The sequence below is a fragment of the Lacerta agilis genome, chromosome 2, assembly GCF_009819535.1.
Source record: "Lacerta agilis isolate rLacAgi1 chromosome 2, rLacAgi1.pri, whole genome shotgun sequence".
Taxonomy (NCBI): domain Eukaryota; kingdom Metazoa; phylum Chordata; class Lepidosauria; order Squamata; family Lacertidae; genus Lacerta; species Lacerta agilis.
The window spans coordinates 59258522-59281049 of NC_046313.1; the positions used below are offsets into that span (position 1 = coordinate 59258522).

The 22528-nt window shown below is 44.7% G+C and overlaps 1 protein-coding gene across 5 annotated transcripts in view; it reads right to left on the reverse strand.

Annotated features, from left to right (window-relative positions):
* CAMK2A (calcium/calmodulin dependent protein kinase II alpha) overlaps positions 1-22528 on the reverse strand; it is a 111994-nt gene that overhangs the window by 51073 nt on the left and 38393 nt on the right. For all 5 annotated transcript variants that reach the window (XR_004425970.1, XR_004425969.1, XR_004425971.1 and 2 more), the window contains one exon: positions 9399-9458. Coding sequence is in view for 1 of the 5 variants with exons in the window: in XM_033140292.1 (XP_032996183.1) it covers positions 9399-9458 (60 nt within the window). In the remaining 4 variants the exon portion in view is untranslated. The remainder of the gene's footprint in view (positions 1-9398; positions 9459-22528) is intronic.

Consider the following 22528-nt stretch of genomic DNA (forward strand, 5'->3'; position numbering starts at 1 on the left):
CTATCTTTTCCACCCATTCAGCCCCACAGAACTTCTTCCCCAAAATTTCTCCAGCTCTTGATAATGCCTTACCTGCTCACTCTGATGATAACCTCTCTCCTGATTGCACTTATTAAAATTCAGCCCTCCATCCAAAGACATGAGTGTTCCTATATATGTGTCCATGGAAGAGGAGCAAGCAACTCTCACACTGTTACTTAATTGCCACCTAAGATCTCCTTTGCGAGTCAATGACCCATCACCCGCGTTGAGTAAATAAAACACACAGACACATAATTTTAGGTTAATGGGTAAAATAAGGCCACAACTTTATTGGTTACGGCGTGTGAGTGGTATTGGCTTAGGCATTGGATAAGAGCGCAACACCAGACTCCACCCCATGGGGGGGAGTCACTTTAGAGTTAACAACCAGTGGGAGGAGTTTGTTAGTGCAAATTCAACTGGAAGCTTCCCCTGACGTCACTGGGGGTCGTGCCATGGCCCTAGCCACCAGCAGGGCATCAGACAGGATCCACAACCGCCAGACCCCTTTAAAGGGATACCCCTAGGAGGTAGGTGATGGCCGCCAACTGACCTCCAACACACCACAGATATTACATCACCTATTGAATATTCCAATGCCTAACCGCCAATACCATAAAGTTGTGACGAGATGCTATGAGGTAGGTGAAAAAACCAAGAGGCCGGTGCCAATTTGCCAAATGGATAAAAAAAAACTCCTACCAGGCCCCCTGGGCAACCAAGGCGACCAACCGAATCCATAGAAAGGTCAAAAAGCCTAGCAAAACCTAAAGGGAGGGAGGGCGGGAGATCCGATGCGAGCAGGAGCAGAATGAATGAGATGGAGTTTGCCGGGCTGCTTGAATGCAGCCAGACACCGCCCCCCAGCCAGCCCTATTGGCTGGCTATGAGGCATGACGTGGCAGGAAGGAGGGGCCAAGGCAGGGGATTGAACACACACCCCTGCCCAGGTGGGAAATGGCTCCTGCTCGCAACCCCTTCCCCCCCCTGGGAAGAGGAGAGGCTTTAGTTCACTTTGCCAAGTCTAACACCTTAGTCTTTCCCTTAATTATATCCTCTCTAATATCTCTGTCTGATTTCTCTCTCCAGTATTTGAGCTGGGCTAGGAGAAAAGTGATAGCTGGGATAGAGCACCGCTGGGATAAAGTGAGGGAGGGTTGGATCCTTTATTTAAAATGTCTCCTAAGGCAGCTTACAAAAACAATGAACCAGTTGAGCACCATAAAACATCAGGCAATGGCACAGTGTCTTCCAATAGGTCTTAGAAGGCCAAGCCAAAGGCCAGCTTACAAGGTACCTGTGGCATGTGGTGAAATTTTTCATAGAGGCGCCAGCTGGTGAGGACGATTGGGGGGGGGGTGTTGCAAGCATGGGTATTGCGCCTCCCTTCCAAAGGCAGGCAAAAGCTTCCCAGGCTTTGGGAAGGAGGTGCCAGGTCTCTGACACGATGCTGGGGCCCTCCTGCTTCCTTCCCAAAGCTGGGTGGGTTTTGGGAAGGTGTTGGAAGGGCTCTTGGACCCACCCTCCTTCCCTAAGCTGGGCAGAAGCATCCTGGGCTTTGGGAAGGAGGCACCAGGGGAACCATTTAGGGCACTAGCCTAGTCCCCCCCCCCCAGCCCACTAATTGCATGCCACTGAGTCCGCCCATAGTTGTTCTGAGGGGGTTCCCAGTAACAGAATGGAACCCCCTCAGAACTGCCTGCATTTTGCTTTGCTCTTTGTTTTGTTTTCTCATCCTGCCTGTAAATAAAATCTGTTTCTCAAGGAACAACCTGTGTGCTCTATGCCTTGTCTGAACCCTAAAAGAACCTCTGCTCTTGGCAGAACATTCACATGCAGAAGGTTCCATGTTTGATCCCTGAAATCTCCAGGTTGGGCTGTATACAATGCCTTTTACGGAGTCAGACCTAGCTGTCACACAGGCAGTGGCTTTCCTGTCTTTCAGGCAGGAGACCTTCCCAGCCTTCCCCGGAGATGCTGTAGTCCAGAACGGACAGCTGAATGATTGCATGGGCCATGGAGGCTTTGTTTCAGAAAGTGCAGACTTATGGGGATTTAATACTCTGTTAAGAGATTATTCAGACTCGTCCACCAACAGGCCCTGGGATCATGAGACTCCTCGAAGAGCTGTTCCAGTCAATGAAGAGTCGTTCTGGGAAAGAAAAACAAGGACTCTTTGCTTCTTGCTCTGCTCAGCCAGAACCTCCCACTCATTCCATCAGGAAGGGTCCAAATTGCTCGCCTGCTTTCAGCTCTCCATCTTTCTAGAAGTCACAACATAAATGCAGTTGCATAAAAGGCATGCCTCTTTTATGAATAGCGAGCAACTGAATTATTCAATGAGCATGAAAAGGTTTGAATAGATGGATTGGAAAAGGCACACCAGACCTTCACTGTTATAATTAGAGGCAGAGCAGAACAGAACGACTCCTTAACACGCAGCACCACCAAAGCATAAAGGAGACCACTTTAGAGCGATGCCTTTTGACTCTAGAACTGACCACTTGGATTAAAGCAGAGTCACTTTAAAGTGGGGGGGGATGGATGCTAGGGGACCCATTCATCAATGACTACAATAGATATTCAACCATAAATCCAAAACTAAGCTTAACTATAGGTGCAGGTGATGCTATACAAAACACCTCTCTGAGCATTCAGAATTCAGCATCTGAACCACGGCTACATTTTTTTCTCTCCCCTCAGCAACACTGTAAGGAAGATTAGCCAATTATGTGTTGAGTGAAGGAATTCAGCTGCAGGGAGGGAATAAGCCACCATGGTAAAGCTAGTTACAGAGCTAGATGCAACAGGCTAGGAGAGGCTTCCTCAACCTCAGCCCCCCAGATGTTTTTGGCATACAACTCCCATGATCCCCAGTGGTCAGGGATGATGGGAATTGTAGTCTCAAAACATCTGGAGGGCCGAGGTTGAGGAAGCCTCGACTAGGACCTAGTCCTCCCTTCCACCCAAGACTGCTGCTTACCAACTTACAGCCTTGGGCAAGGAAGCTCTCCAGCAGGGAATTGTGAAAACACATAGGCTACTGGGGTAAGCTTTGCAGGACGCAAGGGATGTTGGGCCACAGTGAGTGGCCTATTTTGACACACTATAAGCCAAAACACTGCCCCACACTGAACAGGATGCATGAACACTACACAAGCATAAAATAGCAAACTGATTGATAACATTAATCTATTCTGCTATTATCATTTTATGTTTGTTTGTTTGTTTGTTTATGTAGTTTGAGAGGGACAAATCTCTTCATAGAGTACCCCTCTTTTTATTATGTTTCAGAAGGGATGGAGTCAAAGTGATCGCCTTCCTCACAATTTTAAATAAAGTGAAGATTCAACACAGAGGACATGTCTCGTAAACTAGGGTCAACCCAGCCCCAGAAGCCAGGGGTTCAGCCCTTTGCACATGGCTCTGTGCCACCACAGATATCACTCTGCTCCTCCTGGCAGCATCAATTCTCCTTTTTAATTCCAGCCTGCAGCATTTTGGTTCATTTTAGATCATCAGTAGATAATTACCCTGTTTGTGCTGCTCTGCTTTCATTGGGAACTGTACTCCTGAGTTTCCAGGCAGCAGTGAACAGTGGGGGTGTGAGGGGAGGAGAGGAGAGAATGGCTTTCTGGGTATAAATAGCTACCAGATTGGTCTTGTTCAGTTATCTTGCTCTGTTAACACAATCCTGTCTGTTCCCACAGAGAAGCATTGCCACTCTATGCAGCGCACATCTGTGTCTCCGGAGAGAAGGGCAAAAAAGGAGCAGGGGGCAGAGTTGCCAGATGACCAGAGGGAACACTGGCACGTCCTGTTCTTGTGCCTTTAATGCAGCTGTGAAAATCAGCAAGTGAAGCTTTTTTAATATGGAGATGGAATGTAGGTTGCAGCCCTTATTTCCATGGTATAAAGGGTAAAGGTAAAGGGACCCCTGACCATTAGGTCCAGTTGCAGACGACTCTGAGGTTGCAGTGCTCATCTCACTTTATTGGCTGAGGGAGCCGGCGTACAGCTTCCGGGTCATGTGGCCAGCATGACTAAGCCGCTTCTGGTGAAGCAGAGCAGCGCACGGAAACACCGTTTACCTTCCCACCAGAGCGGTACCTATTTATCTACTTGCACTTTTGGGGGGTGCTTTCGAACTGCTAGGTTGGCAGGAGCAGGGACCAAGCAATGGGAGCTCACCCTGTCATGGGGATTTGAACCGCCGACCTTCTGATCAGCAAGCCCTAGTCTCTGTGGTTTAACCCACAGCGCCACCCGCGTCCCTTATTTCCATGGTGTTTGTGTGTGTGTGTGTGTAATCTGTTTAATTTCTGAAAATCAAGCTGCTGTTCAAAAGCAGCGTTACAGCGACTCGGCTCATTGAAAAGCTGGCAACCTTAATAGGGTATCAGATAGTCCAGTGAAAAGATTAATGATATGCACCATACATTTAAAGTGTGTGTGCACACACACACACACCAAGAATCCTAAGAACTGTAGTTTACCCATTACAGAGCTACAATTCCCTGCACCCTTAACAACTGTAATTCCCAGGTGGGTGGGTGTGCTTTAAATGTAGAGAACTGAATATGAGATTGGAAAATGAAAATCTGGGAGAACTGAAATTGACAGATCTTGGTCTATCCTTGGTTGCTTCCTATACCAGAGATGTTGCAGCTGATGGTTGTATACAGCACATTGGAGTGCAACTGGCATCATATCCTGGATGTATGGATATGATTCTTCTGTGTGCATTGCTTCCATGACACCCATGCAAACCACACACAAAGACATTGGGTAATTTGGGAGACAGAGGCAAGATGATGAAAGACAAACAGCATCAGATGCTGAAACCAATGCATTCGGGTGGGTGGGGAAACCTATGGCCCTCTAGGTATTGTTGGACTTACAATAGCCCCAGCCACCATGGCCAACAGGCAGGGATGATGGGAGTTGTAGTCCAGCAACATGTGGAGGGCTAGAGATTCCCTACCCTTGCACTAGGGTGATCCATTCCACCAATTTTTGGGGAACATTTTAGGGTTGCTTGTGATTTACACACACACACACACAAGAATATATTGTATTATGCATGTAATGGTTTGAGTTCTAAAACTTTTGGCAAAAATACTGACCACCTGACCACAGAATAAAAGATCAGGTATTGATATGTTGTTCTTTTAGAAGTTTGCATATTTTAATTGTGTGATAAAATCTATTTCGTGAATAGGGTTTCCGCTTTTCTTCCTATCTCTACACCTCTGTTTTAACAGCCTTCCACTCAGAAATGTATATATCTCTGTATACTGAGTTGCTGGGCAAATGAACAGCAGCATTGCTGGTAAAATAGGAGATGACCTTAAAAAACAAACCACCTGGTAGCACAATGTGTATTGAAGAAACCAAAATAGCCTGGCAGAGATCTGAACTCGGTGCCAGATGGAGCCACGGCATTATTGCCAATGCTGTTTATTTTTAACTAATTTTATTGTATTGCTGAGATTTTTTAATGGTTGTTTTTAATTGCTGCTAGCTAGCCTGAGGCTTTTTATAAGCATGTGGTGACATATGCACTGAATAAATAGACAAATTACATTTCTTTTCCATTAGAATGAGTTTTTCCACACTGGCGTCTACATTCAATTTAAACAGTATTGGTCTTGTTAGTGGGTAACATTATGCTAATAATAATAATAATAATAATAATAATAATAATAATAATAATAATATATTCAAAAAGAAAATTGGGAGTAAAAGAGAGAATAATCATTTCCTTTGCCGTCCCAGCACCTGATTCTTACCCCCACATGCATCCCAAATTCCATTGTCTTCTTATGTGGATTTTTATTTTTTAGCTCTAGAGAAGCATCCCTTCAGTTGGGGCAAGGAAAAGAAAGGGAGGGGGAAAGAGGAAAGGCCTCTGTTGTCATAGTAACAGCTTGGTCCAGCTCAGTCTGTGGTTCTGCCTGATGTAAAAGAGACCTGACGCTACTGTGCAGGCATTTGCCCAAGACAGATTGAACCTGACAGGCTCTTTATGATCTGAAACATTTATAAAGCAGGGGCCATGTGTGTGAGCATGTGTGTGTGTGTGTGTGTGTGTGTGCAGAGAAGGAAGGGTGAGGTGGAAATCAGAGCAATGGCAACAGACTACTGTTACAGACAGAAAGAGGGCAAGAGGAACAGCCAAGGATGTTCAGCACATTCCACCAAAACATATTCTGCACTCAAGCATCTGGATAAAGGATGGATCCTGCAAACAACTGTGGTTCATAAACCAAGTGCTTTGAGGCTGTGTTAAGATTCTGTGGTTTTTATCAGCTTATTTGTAGATCTGGCAGTTTCAACTATTATTGTAAGCCACCCAGAGGACGTTTTTGTTATTGGGCGGCCTAAAGTTGCAAGAGAGACATGGGTAGCGCTATGGTCTAAACCAGTGTTTTTCAACCTTTTTGGGGCAAAGGCACACTTGTTTCATGAAAAAAATCACGAGGCACACCACCATTAGAAAATGTTTAAAAAAATTAACTCTGTGCCTATATTGACTATATATAAAGTAATTCTCTTGAATTTTTCAATTTTTCCCACGGCACACCAGGCAACATCTCGCGGCACACTAGTGTGCCACGGAACAGTGGTTGAAAAACACTGGTCTAAACCACAGTGCCTAGGGCTTGCCAACCAGAAGGTCGGCGGTTTAAATCCCCACAACGGGGTGAGCTCCTGTTGCTCGGTCCCTGCTCCTGCCAACCTAGCAGTTCAAAAGCACGTCAAACTGCAAGTAGATAAATAGGTACCGCTCTGGCGGGAAGGTAAACGGCATTTACGTGCGCTGCTCTGGTTCCCCAGAAGCGACTTAGTCATGCTGGCCACATGACCCGGAAGCTGTCTGCGGACAAACGCAGGCTCCCTCGGCCAGTAAAGCGAGATGAGCGGTGCGGCCCCAGAGTCGTCCACGACTGGACTTAATGGTCAGGGGTCCCTTTACCTTTAAAGTTGTAAGAAATCAGTTTGTCAGTGAATAAAAGTGATCTGAAAAGTAAAGATGGAAAGCCTTGGTGCACACAGTACATGGGGTTGCCAACTTTTTAAAACTAGCCCTGGTTCTATGCACTTGATCTGTAGACATTAGCAGGTGCTAATGCTTCCTTGCCATGAAAGCTTCAAAAGCTTGTTGCTTATCAAGCAGTTGTTAAAGGGAGGAGCCAGTCTCACAAATCAAAATTATCGAGTGGGAAATGTGGGGCAAGGTGAACCTGAAAATAAACTGGAGGGAATGGCTTGTGTTAGTTATACGTACTAATGCACAGATTATGGGAAACAAGCAAGGCAAATTTGAGCTCCTAATAAAGGACAGCATTACTGAAACATGGTGGGAGGTGAACCTGAAGCATTTCCTTCTATAAAAAAGTAAGTAACCAGAAAAGCTTCCCCTATTATGTCAGGCACCTGGAGGAGAAAGCATTTTAAAAAGCGGATGATTTTAGTAGCAACTGGAAGTGAATATGCACGCCTCCATTTGTGGACTACAACAAAACATTCTTTTTTATTCTCATTGGATGTTAGGATGTAGTCCAGGGTTGAAAAATCAGGCTACTATGCAGTCCAAGGCACATGTCTCAGGAGACAGTCTCACTGGGAATTATTCACAAGCACTTGCTTTCATCCCCAGCTCCTAACTGACTGGGAGCAAGCTATGCTTTCAAGGGCAGACCAACATCATCATCATCATCCTCATCATTATGTGAAAGAGCCAGGTAAATCAGGTCCCATTCCTTCACCCCAAATCTTCATTGTGCTAACATCCATCTTATAAGTTAATTCTGGTCTATGTGTGCATTATCATCCCACAGCACTGAAGCTTGCTGCTAAGTGTGTTTAGCTTTTACGCAGCGTACATAAGCCCGGCAGGTTCTCTGCAGCTGATACTGCTGCTTTGACTAATAGCCATCATATAATGGAAAGGTCTGTTAGCTGGGCCCGAATGCTCCCATTAGGTCAAGGCATGAACAACTCCAGCTCTTGGAGCACAGAAACATGACAGAGCAAATCAGCATCATGGCTTTAGCTTTTTGAAGCTAATTCTCCCACCCTCTCTTCTAGCCTGCTTCTTTCATATGACACATATTCATCCAATTACTTCTCAGTGCTATGGATCAATGCGTGGAGAATAACTACTACTACCCACCTCCATCACTATTCTGTCCTGTGGGTGAATTGGTTGGTTAAAGGAGAAGCTAGCCCCTACGTGTTAGGAATCTGAACTTAATGCTTCTGAGAGTTGTTCGTTTATTTATTAACATATATGAAATTTATTATAAAAACACAACATTTTTTTTTAAAAAAAATCATGCATAGAAGAAAATAAAACTCAACCAACATAGAAACAGTCATAGAAAACAAAACTGAAATCAATATTAGCCCCATTTAGGTATTATTCCAAACTGTGCAGATTATTATTACTTTGTGCCTTTTTACCCTCTTTTTTTTTGCCCAGCTACTCGATTTGATCCAATGCTAATTAAAGTCACTGGTTGGTTCTTCTTGCCTTTAGCAGCATTATAATCCAGCTCTTTGAGGCTTTTCTGAGGGCAGAGGGTTGCTTAATAAATATGCAATTTTTATTAATTAATGGCAAAGGAACCAGATTCCTTTAAAGATACGGAAAGGTATTCAGCTACAGTATTTCATGAGCATAAGGATTTGTGCTTGCACAACAGAATTGATTCCTTTCTCCTCCCCACATGCATTTCCATTCCCAGATCTGCTCCAGAGGGTTAGAACATATTTAGGGGAAGCAAAGGGAAAGAACATTTCATTACACAAGCAAGTTGGCACCCCCGCCCCTCTGAACTGATGTTTGAAAGAAAGTCCCATAAACAGGAAAACAGTTCATACAGGCAGGGCTAGCATCCTTGGGCATACAGGCAGGTATCCTTGGGCACCTTCATAGGGCCCACTGCTGATGCCTACCACATTCCCAAAACCAAAAATCTTGGCCACTGCAAACCGAATCTAGTCACTCTTTTAGTTTCCCACCCTGACTTGCCATTGATCTGGGGTTTTGTGGGAAATCTAGACCCAGCCGCACTGAGCTGGTACTACAGACAGACAAGTCTGTTTACACAAGAGGGGCTCACCAAATGACACTTTGCTCAGGGACCCCTCAAACCTAGAGTGAGCCTTGCCCACAGGTCTAGTCATCATCTTTCAGGACTGTACCACATCAGACTGAAAAGGGGGGTTCACATGATAGAATGCTGTTCCATACCAAAAAGTAAAATACAGGTGACCCTCAACTTTCATGGAACAAACACTGGAGTTGACACATTCCCATCAGATGAATGGACTCATTATCCCAAAGAGAGGCGAGGATTCTTCCCTACCTATATTAGGATGCTTCAGGAGACGGCAGATCCGAGCCTCTCGTTCCAGCTTCTGATGATCTGTAGGGAAAGATGCCAACAAATCAGTGTGTCTGAAAGAGCAGCATGCATGCTATCCTCAGCTGATCACAGGCTAGTCATTAGCTCTCCATATTATTCCCCTGGGATTTATAGCATGCAAATCCAGGCAGCAATAAGAACTTGGGATAATTTAACAAAAGTTATCTAAATATTCAGCTAAGGGGCAAGTATCTACAGAATTGTTGAGGCAAACTTTTCCAGCCTCTGTCAGAACTGTCAGCCTTTAACGTCCTTAAGAAATCTAAATCACCCACCCATCCACGTAGTGGCTATTCACCCAAAAGCTCTTCTATGACCAACTTGGAAATGATTATTCTGTATGAAAATAAAATTACTTCCTTGAACTCTAGGAAAAAAATGATACAGGAATGATTTCTTGGCAATACCCACAAGTATCTTGAAACTAAGCTAGAGCTGACAATCTCCTGTGTTACGTTCCACTTTTAAAAATTAATGCTAATTTATAATACGCTTCTGCTTGTGCCACTTTCCCAAGGGACAAGAAGTTCCAGGGACAGTTTCATAGTGCTTACTTCCTTTCAATGAAATTACACCTTTTGTAATATATGTTTATCTGCAACACACAAAAAATGCAAGTAAGCAGTCAGGACAATGAGAATCGATAGTCATAAAAAAACCCAAATTATCCTCTGATTCTGCAGGTAGCTGTAACCCCTGGCACCTCATAGAATTGTAGAGCTGGAGGGGACCCACAGAGTCACCTAGTCCAACCCTCTACAAAGCAGAAATCACAACCTCAAAGGTAAAGGGTAAACAACCTCAAAGGCACATCTTTAAAACACAAGTCAAACCAGTACAGGTACTGGCTACTTTCAGCTCATTCAGGACCAAGCCACACAAAAATCTGGAGCTATTTTGCATTACAGCAGGCAGGGCTGGCAACAATAGCAACAAGATTTTTGACAAAGGTGGATGAGTGAGTGGAAATACCCACTGCACAACTTCATTTGCAGATAATGGGAGTGGGGAAACCTTTTGTTTTGGCATTTAAATTTAAAAACAAGGGTCTCTTGGCAAAGACTGATTTTACAAATGTGAGTTCTTCTCTAGCAAGCTCACTGACTGCTGGTTGAATATAGCATCCTACAAACAAACAGCCTAAATGTCTAGCTCGGTTTTGTTCTGATGTAGCAGCATAAACAGCCATGTGCCTCTTTATGTCCCCCACCTCCCATTTTCCTTGCTCACCTTCAGAGTACAAAGCACCACTTGTCCCTTTTCTCTCAGCCTTTTTCTTGAGATAAACACACACAATTAGGTTTGTGCTGAAGTAAGATATGAGGAATCCAGCAGTGTGAACTTTCTGCTGCCTGTTCCCCATTGTGTTGCAAATGTGCCTCAGAGCGTTGGGGACAACAGTCTCACACTCCGCCAGAGGTGCCAAACATCAAAAGCTTAACAAGCTCCAGCAGACCATGAATGGCTATGTATGTGCGAGCACAGCACTGATCTTTCACTGCTGTTTTCTTTTAGCCTGCCTATCCCAACAGGCATATGGCAATAAGAAAAGCAAGTTTAATTCTTCCTTGGTGTTCTTTTGCCTCATGGCAGCCTCTGAATTGTCAGATTCCCTCCCCACAGAGGGGCATCTAGCGTATCTGTTGTATACATTCCCCTGTACTCTGAAGACACACACAGGCCTCTAGCCTCTGACAATTAATCTATTTTTTGTAGGATGGGCCTCTTCTGTTTTTGTTTAACCTACACTGTGCTGCTTTTGTTTGGAATTACTTCCTTTCTTTTAAATTAATACTGTACATACCCTCCAACATTTCTCTGTTGAAAATAGGGATGTCCTATTCCATCATCACCCTCATTTTATTATTTATACTCCACCTATCTGACTGGGTTGCCCTAGCCACTCTGGCCTGCTTTCAACGTATATAAAAACACTAGCTGACCCGGCCACGCGTTGCTGTGGCTCATTTTGTGAAATGGAAAAGAAAGATGTAAAAGAGAAAGCGCATGACTCCCCACAGTTTCTCGCGTTGAACTCCCACCGGCCTCCTCTCCGTATTTCCCGTTTTCGCCTTCCTCCCCACAGCTTCTCCCATTGAACTTCCACCTGCCTCCTGTTTGTCTTTCCCCCGTTTTCGCCTTCCTCCCCACAGCTTATCCTGTTGAACTCTTGCCTGGCACCTCTCCGTCTCCCCCCCCCCACTTTTGCCTGCCTCACCACAGCTTCTCCTGTTGAACTCCTGTGGTGTGATTTGTTTGCCACCCCTGCACTCTCCCTGGTCACCCCGAAACTGTTGCATAATTGCAAATGGCGCAGCCTGAGGCAAGGAGTTGTCTTTGTGCGGCAGTTGAAGCGTGTTCCGGTCACTCCCCCGCCAGCAGCCTATTGGCTGAGCTGACCTCAAGTTCTGCTCCCTCTCCCTGTCTGTGTGTTGTTCTATAGTGTGCTGCGTTTTACGTCCACTGGAGGGCGCTATTTTTATACAAATTTTAGGTTTGATAGGTGTGGTTTTTCTTCAATGTAAGTACATAAGATCCTTCCCATATGCCCAAGGAATGTTGTGCCCAAATTTGAACGGAATTGGTCAAGCGGTTACGGAGAAAGGTGGAGGCAAGTGAACACCCAAAAATGTAGGCTGGAGGTGGTGGCAAAAGTTAGCCTACAACGGAGGTAGTTGAGGTGTTTGTTGATTGGATGTTGGAGAAGAGGAGGAGGGGCTAGTAGCTACTCATTGGATGGACAGAGGTAGTTGGGGTGTTTGTTGATTGGATGTTGGAGAGGAGGAGGAGGGGCTAGGAGCTGCTCATTGGCTGGCACAAATTCACCATTTTAGGTGGGTTAAGTGTGTTTTTTCTGCGATCCACCTGGCTAAGAACCTTCCCCTATACCCACGGAACGTTGTGTGAAATTTTGAAGGTAATCGGTCCAGCAGTTTAGGAGAAAGGCTGTCACAAACAAACATCCACCCCTTTTACATTTTTATATATACAGATACTAGAATTTAAACAGTAAAAAACTTCCACATACAGGGCTGCCTTCAGATGCCTTCTAATCATCGTTCAAAACTCCCATTGTTCTAGATGCATTTTGCTACAGGGAATTTCATAAACGCAAGCAGTTTCTGAGCTCTGGGCGCAGTACTGCGCCTAAGATTTCAGATTAAAATTGCCACTGTTACTAGCAGAGGCGTAGGAAGGTCAGGTGGTACCCAGTGAGGAAAATTTATTGTCAACCCCCCCCCCCCCCAATTGATTCCCCCCTCTGCAAAAATGGTTTTACATTATTTCATATTTTCTTACAAAGGAATTATAACAAGTAATAATAAAAAACCCTTTTATTTATATCACACCCTCCCTGGCCAAAGTTGGGCTCAGGGTGGCTAACATCAGATACATAACGTTGGTATAAAATCAAACAATAATTAAATTACCTCCTAAAAACATCTCAAAATCAAATTAAAGTCTAATTAGATGGCTTTCCACAGGGCTAGGGTTGGGCACAGTAAGTCCTCCACTGAACTGAAATTTCAGCCATCACGACATAGGAAAACAGCCAAGTAAACAGCTATTTTGGTGGAGGAGGGTCAAGATATTAACCGATATGCATGAAATTTCATATATAGCTATATAATCCCTAGTGTAGTAAGATAAGACCTTTGGAGCAGGCATTTTTTTAAAGTTTTTTATGAACCACCCTAGTAGGGCAGTAATTGTTCCTTGATAACCTCTGTTATGGAACGTGGGGCGGCCCACCCCCTACACCCCCCTTGCTACGCCCCTGGTTACTAGGAAGTAAATCCCAACCAAGTTCAATGAGGCTTCCTCCCAAGTAAAACGTGCATGGATTGGGGACCTGTAAACTTTATTTTCTTTTCTTTTCAACCCAACATGTTTTGTTTAGGTGTTAGTTGCCTTGTTAAATGTACTTTTAATGTATGATGTGCTTTGAATTCGAAATATGCTAGCCAGTTTATTCTTGGTTTATTCTTGTTATTAAAAAAGTGCACCTAGACATTCCATTGTTGTGCCCATATTCTAGGTTTAAGGTGCCATTTAGCTCCTAGCTTTCATATCTCTGTTTCTAACACTGCTTCTAATGGCTGTGTAGTTACTTATCTCCTTGGCTTGGGGGTCACATAACTCCATAAATCCCAACATTTCTACAATGAAACTAGGGACATTCCTAAGGAAAAGCAGGACATTCTGGGATCAAACCAGAAACTAGGACGTCTTCTGTAAATCCAGGACTGTCCCTGGTAAATAGGGACACTTGGTAGGGTCTAATCATATGGTATTGTTGGAACCTGCCCTGGGGCCTTATGGGTGAATGGCGGGTAAGAAATCTTATAAATAAATCCACAAAACCGTTACACTCATGAATATGCAGGAATCACTGTGCTTGCACAAACACATTTGAAAGAACAGAAAGTTGTTGACCCATCCTTCACTGTTTTGCCTATGCTCACCCTTCCGACACACCTCAGGAGCAAAAATATATTGGCCTCACATCAGTAGTAAAAAGGATTGTGAGCAATCACCTTTCTGGCTGGAACTTGATGTTCCACAGAATTTGCTCCTCAAGCTTTGTGGCAGTCCCAGATTTGTCTATCATAGGGCCCTCCTTACAAGGCACTTGTGCTTCTATCTTCTTCAGGAACAGTTTCCATTTATGACTATACAAAGCTGCTTTATACTGCAGAAGACCCAATTGATGGTTGTCCTGGTTCAGTAGTAAACAGCAAGTTTTCCCAGGGAAAGCAGCAGGACAACAACAGCCTCTTGGAGCTATGACTTGAAATCACGGGAGAAATGGGAGTATGGATGGGCCCTAAGTTTCAATAGGGGATGATGTCTAAGGGATTGAGCCAAAGGCTTGTTCTGAATCAAGAGAGAAGAGAGTTATCACAGTTGTTCTGGAGGACATTCCCTGCATAAGGGGAAAAGAGCAGAACTGAACAAGTTTGGATGATAAATATCCTTTAATTGGAGGTGCTGAAGCTTGAACCTTGAACTTTTATGGACGCAGATCATGAGTCCTACCACAAAGCTGTGACTTTTACTGACAACGCTCACCCTTTGCAGCTGCGTAAGTAGGAAGGCGTTGTGAAAATGAAAAATAGCAGGATTTTAAATGCGGGTCTTCATACAGAATTGGCTTCGATCCTCTCCCTAGCACTGGCAATGATACTCCTAATTTGATTAAAGATTATATATCAGCCATGGGATCTCAGCACCAGCGTGAACTTTGCATTCTCAACAAAAAAAAGGGTTGCGCACAGGTTCTCAGATATCTTCGACACTCTTGAGCCTTGTTAGCTGAACTAGCAATGGCTGTTTTCTAGAACACTGAAATATAGAATCTTATATTTGTTTCTTTCCATTTTACAGTGTAGTGCTTTGTGCCCATCTCTCTACATTTTATTGGCTTCTTAGTACATAGAATGAATTTCCTGGGAGCAGAATGCTCCCCTTGCTAGCATTTATGAAAGTGTTTTATTGCACCAGGCACCAACAACTGAAGCAAGTGTTTCATCATCATTATTGGAACACAGCACAGCTCAGCCATTGCATTTAGCGGCTATTGAGAATGGAGCAGACCTTTTGCACTGGCCTCCCTGGCCACGGAGGGATTCCTGGATGCTGTAGCTTCTGGTACTTTGAATGCAAGAACGATTCCGCAGGCTAATGTCACTGAGTCTGACAGGCAGCTCTTCCTAATACAAAGCTAACATTTTCCTTAATTCGGCTCCACTGCATTTCTACTCATGCACCTGCCATGTAAAGCTTTGAATAATCCTTTTCAATCCTTGGCGTTTACATCTAGAGACTCATCATTGCGGCATTTTCTTGCTAAGCTATGCAGACATAGACACAGCTCTTAATCTTTCCCACCTAAATCACCTCCTCCTCATTGAATTCATTGTTGTCCCTGCTTACAATTCCCTCCCATTGCTTTGTCTCTGATGCTTGTAGTGAGTGCGGGTGTGTGTGTGCAAGAAACAAAGGAGGCAAACCAACAAAAATGAACCAACAACCAGGGCCGTCTTAAGCCTATCTGGCGCTGTGGTGCAAGGATCCGTCCGGCACCCCCCATGCCCACCTTTCCCTCCAGGTGGGCAGCAGCTGGAGGGCAGCTCCTCCGGCAGGGAGGTCTCCAGTTTAGGGATTGATCTCGGCTCGCGTTCCACGTGGATCCCTTCCACGGGGACCCCTCGGGCTCCTTCCTGGCCACCCCACGCCCTCCTCCAGTCCTGCGCAGCTGCAGGCTGGAGAAGCGTTCTGGCGACCAATTGCGGTGCCGAGAGGAGGGGCGGCCATTGGGGATCGCGCCTGCCTCCCAGTGGGGGCACGCACACCAGCCGGAGAGGGACGGATGGAGGGCTGATCGCTGTACGCCAGGCTCGCCGTCACCAATTGCCTCCTCCTGCCTTTCCCCTGGCGGCGGGCAGGCTGCCGCTCCTACTGAGCCGCCGACGTGACCTCCGGACCTCTTCCCTGGCGCCCTCCAGAACGTGGCACCGTGGTTCCCTGCACCACTAGCCTCTATGGCTAAGACGCCCCTGCCAACAACAACAGTTTTCTTCTTCTCATGGGCACACTACACCTCTTCTAATCTGCTTTCTGGAAAAACCACACTGGCTCTTAAGTTTCCAATACGTCCATACCATTGGTGCCACTAGCTGGCAAAGACTGCAGAGCCATCAATGGTCTAAGCCATTATAGGCCAGTCTTGTTCTCTCTGCTACAGTTCTGGCTGCAATTCCATCAACGGCAGCCAATTATGTGGAACAAGAGCAAGGAAACGCACCTCGTAACGATGTCAGAATGTCGGGTTAACTGGACTAGACATTGCAGAGGGAAGTGGGGAGCTCCACGCAGGCCTCCCATTTCCAGCAAGAGCTCCTTGTTCTTCGCAAAGGGAAATAATCTTTACTTCATTGACTTCAATGGGATTTAAGCAGCTGAGGTGTTGCCACCATCCTCTGCACACTTATGTCAGAGGAGGTACCATGAGTTGAGTAAACATGCATATGACTATGCTGTATGCGTAGGATTGCAGCCTCAATCTAGAAGGGTAATAAACCTTTAATTCTATGATAAACTGGTTGAGGAGGTGCAGTGTCTATTTCTGCATACTTAATGGTACTGATTCAGTACTGAATTTGTACCGAAGATGCAACTGTACCAATTTGACAGGTCAAATGATATCTACCTTGGATTCCCTCCTCCCACACACATCTAATGATGTTGCTGATGCACAGCTCAATATTTTATTTGATCAGTGTACAACAGCCCAAGGACTGAACACGGTGCCCTCTCCACCCAGCTCCCCTACTTGGCCTTCGGTACTCTTCACAATCCACACACCCCGATCCTGGCTACCAAGGGCCCTGCTTTGCATTCTCCTCAAATGCTTTTTCCTGGCTGGAATGCCTAATCTTAAACTAGGATAATTCATCTTGTTTGCCTTGATGGAGGATAAAAGATGTGTGTGCTGGGTAGTGGGTGAGCATATGTAGAAACATCTGGCTTTTAGTGTTTCAAGGCAAAAGATCGCCACCTGTTGCTCCGCCCATTTTTTGCTTCTGGTCCCGCCCACCACTGGCACAAAGCCCTTGGAAGGTTGCCCCGTGATGAAATGCCATCCCTGAGAATGAAAGGACTCATGCATGTAGCACTAGGTCAACCTTGTAAATAAGTCCATTCAATCCTGCAGAAATTTCTACTAGCCTGCTTAGTGCTGTCAAAGGCATGCAAAAGGGCTCCTGTACCCACTGCAATTTCTACATTGAATGTGGAGAAGAGGGGCTTTCCCCTCCTTTGGCAACCCACTTGTTTTTTATGCAGGGCACAGAGGGGAGGCTGGGCTCTCGACTCATCCTCTGCCGACCCTCCATGCAATTCCTTGATGCCAGCAGTGAGTGCTTAAATACAAAGTCGCATTCGATGCACATTTGTAGTACTTTTTAAAAAAGAAATTAATAATCCCTAAGTGGTACATAAATACAATAAGTGTAGGTTCCTAAAATTCTCAAGTGGGTTCTGTCAGCTGCCAAGGAGGGAATCAAGCTTGCTTATACCACTCACAGTGTCCTGAGGAGTACACCTCTCACCTAGCGTGGGAACAAATGTTCCTCTTTTGGCTGACAAAACGTCGCAAAGAATGGTTGAGCAGCACGAGAGAAGGCTTTCTTCCCTGTGACGTCTGTCCATGTATTTCCAATTGTGTCAGAGTTATTGGCATGCGCCAACCATATCCTTCTCAAGGAATGAAGGAAAAATAGGAAGCAGACTTATACTGAGTGGAAGCACCGGTCGGTCCACCTCACAACTGTCTACACTAATAGGGGAGGGAGTCTCCTGTCATGGCTGCATACCATCCAGCTTTTTTGGAGCCAAAACTGGGACACACACCTTCTGAGATGAGCTCCCAGGTGAGTCACATGACTCGTGCCGCACTTTTTTCAGCGCGAGATCTCACACGGTGCCCAAAAATTAACGTTTTTTGGGCGCCACACAAGAACACAGCCTGAAAATGCGCTTCTGGGAGGAAGTCAAGTGCTTTAAATGTTTGGTGTGGTTGTATTCAGCTTAAACTGGTCTGAAAGCATGGCAGTTGCTAGTCGTACCTGGAAATGCAAGGAACTGATTTTGTTCATATTTCCTGTTCAGGCATATAATGCCTGAATAGGCTTATCTTGGGGTAAACCCAATGTTGTAGACTTGGCTCAGGTTTACATGCAGTTGTTAGGTGGCTTTAGGCACCTAATAACTCTCTCAGCTACCCCACCTACAATGTGCAAATAATAACTATGTGAGATACTACCCAGGGCTGTCATAAAGGAGATATGGGAAACCTTTGGCCCACCAATTTTGGCTGAACTATAACTCCCATCAGTCCCAGCAGCCATGACAAATGGCTATGGATGATGGGACCTGTGGTTCAGCAACCATTGGCGGGCCAAGCATTTCCCACGTCAATTATAAATGTGTGAATTGCTTTGAATCCTTTAAAATGCTCATTATTTCTAGAGAGGGATGTTTCTTTGAGCCCCCTGACCAAGCAGCACGGTAGAACAATATGTTTTGTTCTGCGGTTGCCATGTCATTTCCAACAAGTTGGATGGCTGTTTGCTGTACAGTATTTAACTCCAGTTGCCATCCTGTGTGGGTTTGCTGCAAACTCCACTTGTTCTATTGTGAAAGAAGAAAGTACCCTCCTTCAGTTTCTGAGGAGAGCCAACAGGAAATAAAGATCACTGTGTGAACGGAATGTGTGGGGATACTCAGATATAGCAAGGAGCGATGCAAAGTAGTAAGAGGAGACTTTCTTCCTTTACAGAAAGGACATAGTGTGCGTTTGGTTGTACATGGTAATATTGCTTCTATTCATGCTTTTTTTTAAAAAAAAAAAAAAAAAAAAAAAAAAGCCCAAGAGGTGCTATGATATCAAACACATGACATGGCATGAATTTGCATTGGGTCCTGTAGTAGTACTGTTCTGTTATGTGAAATCTGTAGTTTTTCCAGGTTTGCAAATTGTCACTCACTTATCAACAGCAGCAAGATTGTCTATGTTTAAATAGTAGTAGTAGTAGTAGTAGTAGTAGTAGTAGTAGTAGTAGTAGTAGAAGAAGAAGAAGAAGAAGATCCATCTTCTGTATCAGAATGTCTGAGAATTTGGGACAAAGAGTGTTTGGGTGGGTTGACAGGGAGATAATGGCATCATTTAGATACATACCAAACCATGGTTCAGTGTAATATGAATGGGCACAGCTCACTGGGAAGTCCTCCTTCCTTTGCCTTCCTCCTACACGGTGAGGAGGAGGATTTTTAGGCCTTTTCTGTTTGTCTTATTTAACAATAGCATCCCATTTTGTGTAAGCACACATCATGGTTTAATACAAACCATTATTAGTTTCAACAAGCCAGCCTAATAATCCATGGTTAGAAATTGGCTTGTCTGGAAACTAATTTGTGTCAAATTTCAACCTTCTGGTTTGGACAATACGGGAAGCCGCCATTAACTAAAACCAAAAGCAAATGCTTCCATTTAATAGAATCAGAAAAAAAGAATTTTGTTTTAAAGTATTTTAATCTTTGTTGGAAGCCGCCCAGAGGGGCTGGGGAAACCCAGCCAGATGGGCGGGGTACAAATAAAATAATAATAATAATAATAATAATAATAATAATAATAATAATAATAATAATAATGCTACGCATGGTGGGGATAAAATCCCAGAGCCCATGCAAGCAGGAGCGATTCCGCAGACCACAGCTCACTCCTCCGCTTTGACCCCGACTCTCCCCCTGAACAAACCCTCCTGCCTCACACAGAGGATGCTATAACTGTGCATTTTGCAGAGCTTCCAGAGGTCACTCCAGCCTCGTTTGGTTGGGGTTCTTAGTTAATGAGCCAGGTCATTCTCCTAGTTGGAAACTTCTCCAAGGAATCAGTGGTCCCCAGCATCCTGCCTGAAGCAGTCACAGGCCAATAAAATTTGCTGATGGACAAAGCACAGCATGCTCCCTGCCTAAAGTACAAAAGCTGCAAACAGCAGGGTGTTAACTGCCATTGTAGATAGCTGGGGGGGGGGGGAGGTGCACCTGTTCTTTTAACTGTGACTGGCAGGTGAGATCTCACTCTTGGATGCTGCCTGTTTTGCAAAGAAGTGATCGCTAAGCATTTCATTTTACCTTCACAGCCAGGGAACAAAGAGGCAGGGAATTTTATTCTCCCACTCTGCCCTTTTATACAGTGGTATTTCCTTCCTTCCCTTAATACTGAAAGCGATGTGAGAAATGTAACCCTTCTTCTATACAATTGCAAGTTGGAAGGTGCCGGGGGGGGGGGGAGAAATAGGCAGGAGGCTCTATAGGACATCTCTTGAAACACGGGCCTAGTTTCAACTGCAAACAGTTGATTCATGTGTGGCAGATGTCTGGCTAGAAGGGCAATCCAGCCAGATGGGTGGGGTATAAATAATAAAATGGTTATTATTCTTATTATCATTACTCAAGAGGGGTCAAAGGCATTCGTGAAAGGCAGCAGAGTGTCCACCCTTCTGTTTAGACTGCCCTTAAACCTTAGGCTGCTAAAAGATTGTCCTACATGGCAGGGAATCAAGAACTCCGCTTCTTCCTTTTGCATCTGCTGTTGGAGGTCTATAGTCTGTTGGACTAGAGCCACTGGCAGGGAACCAGGAGCTCCCGTGCTAACATGTGTTAAATGAAGGAGAGAAGGTACCCAAGGTGGTCAGATAGATGGAGGGAAAGGTGGCTCTGCAAAACTGCAGTCCTGTAAACGTCACACACTTTGGGTTCTGGTCTCCATCCCCTGACAGACTACAGCCAAGTGAAGGCAGCGCTCAGCAAAAACAAGTTCCCCCACTACCGAACCAGACATACCTTTTCTCTGACATACAGAGTAAGTTCCTAGTTCTCTGGGCTCCTGCGAACAGGTCTATCACTAGGGGGTTTGCATTGGTAACTGGGGCGCAGGCTTTATCTCAATGGGAACTAATGGGATTATCTCTCTTGAGTGTTTGCTATCAGGACTTTGAGAAGTGAACCCTCTCCCTGGATAAAGTGTGAGTGGATGAAGATGAGTCTAGCTGAAAAGCTGAGAGCATCTTGGATGCCTCTCTCTGAAAGACCTGAGGTGAGGTAACAGATCTGCTGATGGGAGTGCACATGCTGCTAACTTCCATTTTTGCTATACGTGTGTGGTAGTGAAATAAACAAAATATTACATAACCACAGTAAGTGTTCACAGCTTTCTCCTCCAAAGGAAGCCAACTGTGCCTCTGGAATTTCTCACTGTTTGGGGAAGTAGAGTGTGCAGAACACTATGAACTTGGGGGGGGGGTATTGTTATTGTTGGTTATTATTTTATGCATTGTTGTGTTTTTATACTGTAAACCTCCCTTTGATCTTCGGATGAAGGGTGGTATAGAAATGTAATAAATAAATGCATACATAAATAACACTATGAGTCCTGTTTCTAACCTTAAGCACCAATACTGACCTAAGTAGACATCATTGTCTCTTGGGAACATCAGAAACAATCTGAGACAAACCGGTGCTTAACAAATATGAATTTATTTGTTTTATTTTTGCTTTTATTGCAAAAAATCTATTTGTTTGTGATAACCTGTCTCAGAAACATGGACACACATGAGAGGAAGGAAAGTCCCATTGCACTAGAAGCAGTCCTTCCATGAGCGCAATTATTTAGTTGAATACCACCCCCAGTCCACATGTATGTGTACCCAAGGTGCATGTGGGAGAGAAGTATATGGGGTCTCTACATCACTGTCTGCAGAATACTTTGAGATCATCAGCCACAAATATGGGATCTGGAAAGAGCCAGAACCAGACAATTATAAACCTTTCCCTTACTTTTACCCATCTCCTGTCATATGGACTGAAATGCTAAATGAATGTCTCCTTCTTCCTCAAAGCAACCTCTCCTTCTGTTTCTGCTATTGCAATCTGTCACTATGAAACGAGAGAAAAGAAGGAGCAGCAGTTAGTGTGGAGGAGACGGCCAGAACAGATCCAGCTCTTCTTAAAACACAAAAGGTACAAAGGATTAGGAGACACTAAGTAAAATGGAACACAAATTTAAGAAAGGAGGAGGTACAATATCTCTGGAGACTAAAGCTACAATCCTATGCACACTTCCCTAGGAGTAATGGAACTCAATGGGGCTTACTTCTGAGTAGGCATGTACAGACTAGCAGCTGTTCAGCACAATCATAACTTACACAAAAGTAAGCCCCACCCTGTTCAATGTGGCGTATTCCCATATAAGTGGATATAGGGATGCAGCCTTAGTGGTCCACCCAGAATAGATCCGGCTGTCACACTGGGCCCCAGAATCCACACCAGACTGATGCAGAATATGTTGTTATGAGTTTGCTTTGCTTACCTTTTCAGGGCCAACTCCATACATTACATTTATAGGTATTTTAAGCAATACCTATAAACACATTGCCACATAAGCAAATTGATCAAGGACCTTCATATGACTGCTTCTCCCTCTTAATGTTGTTGTTGTGACTATT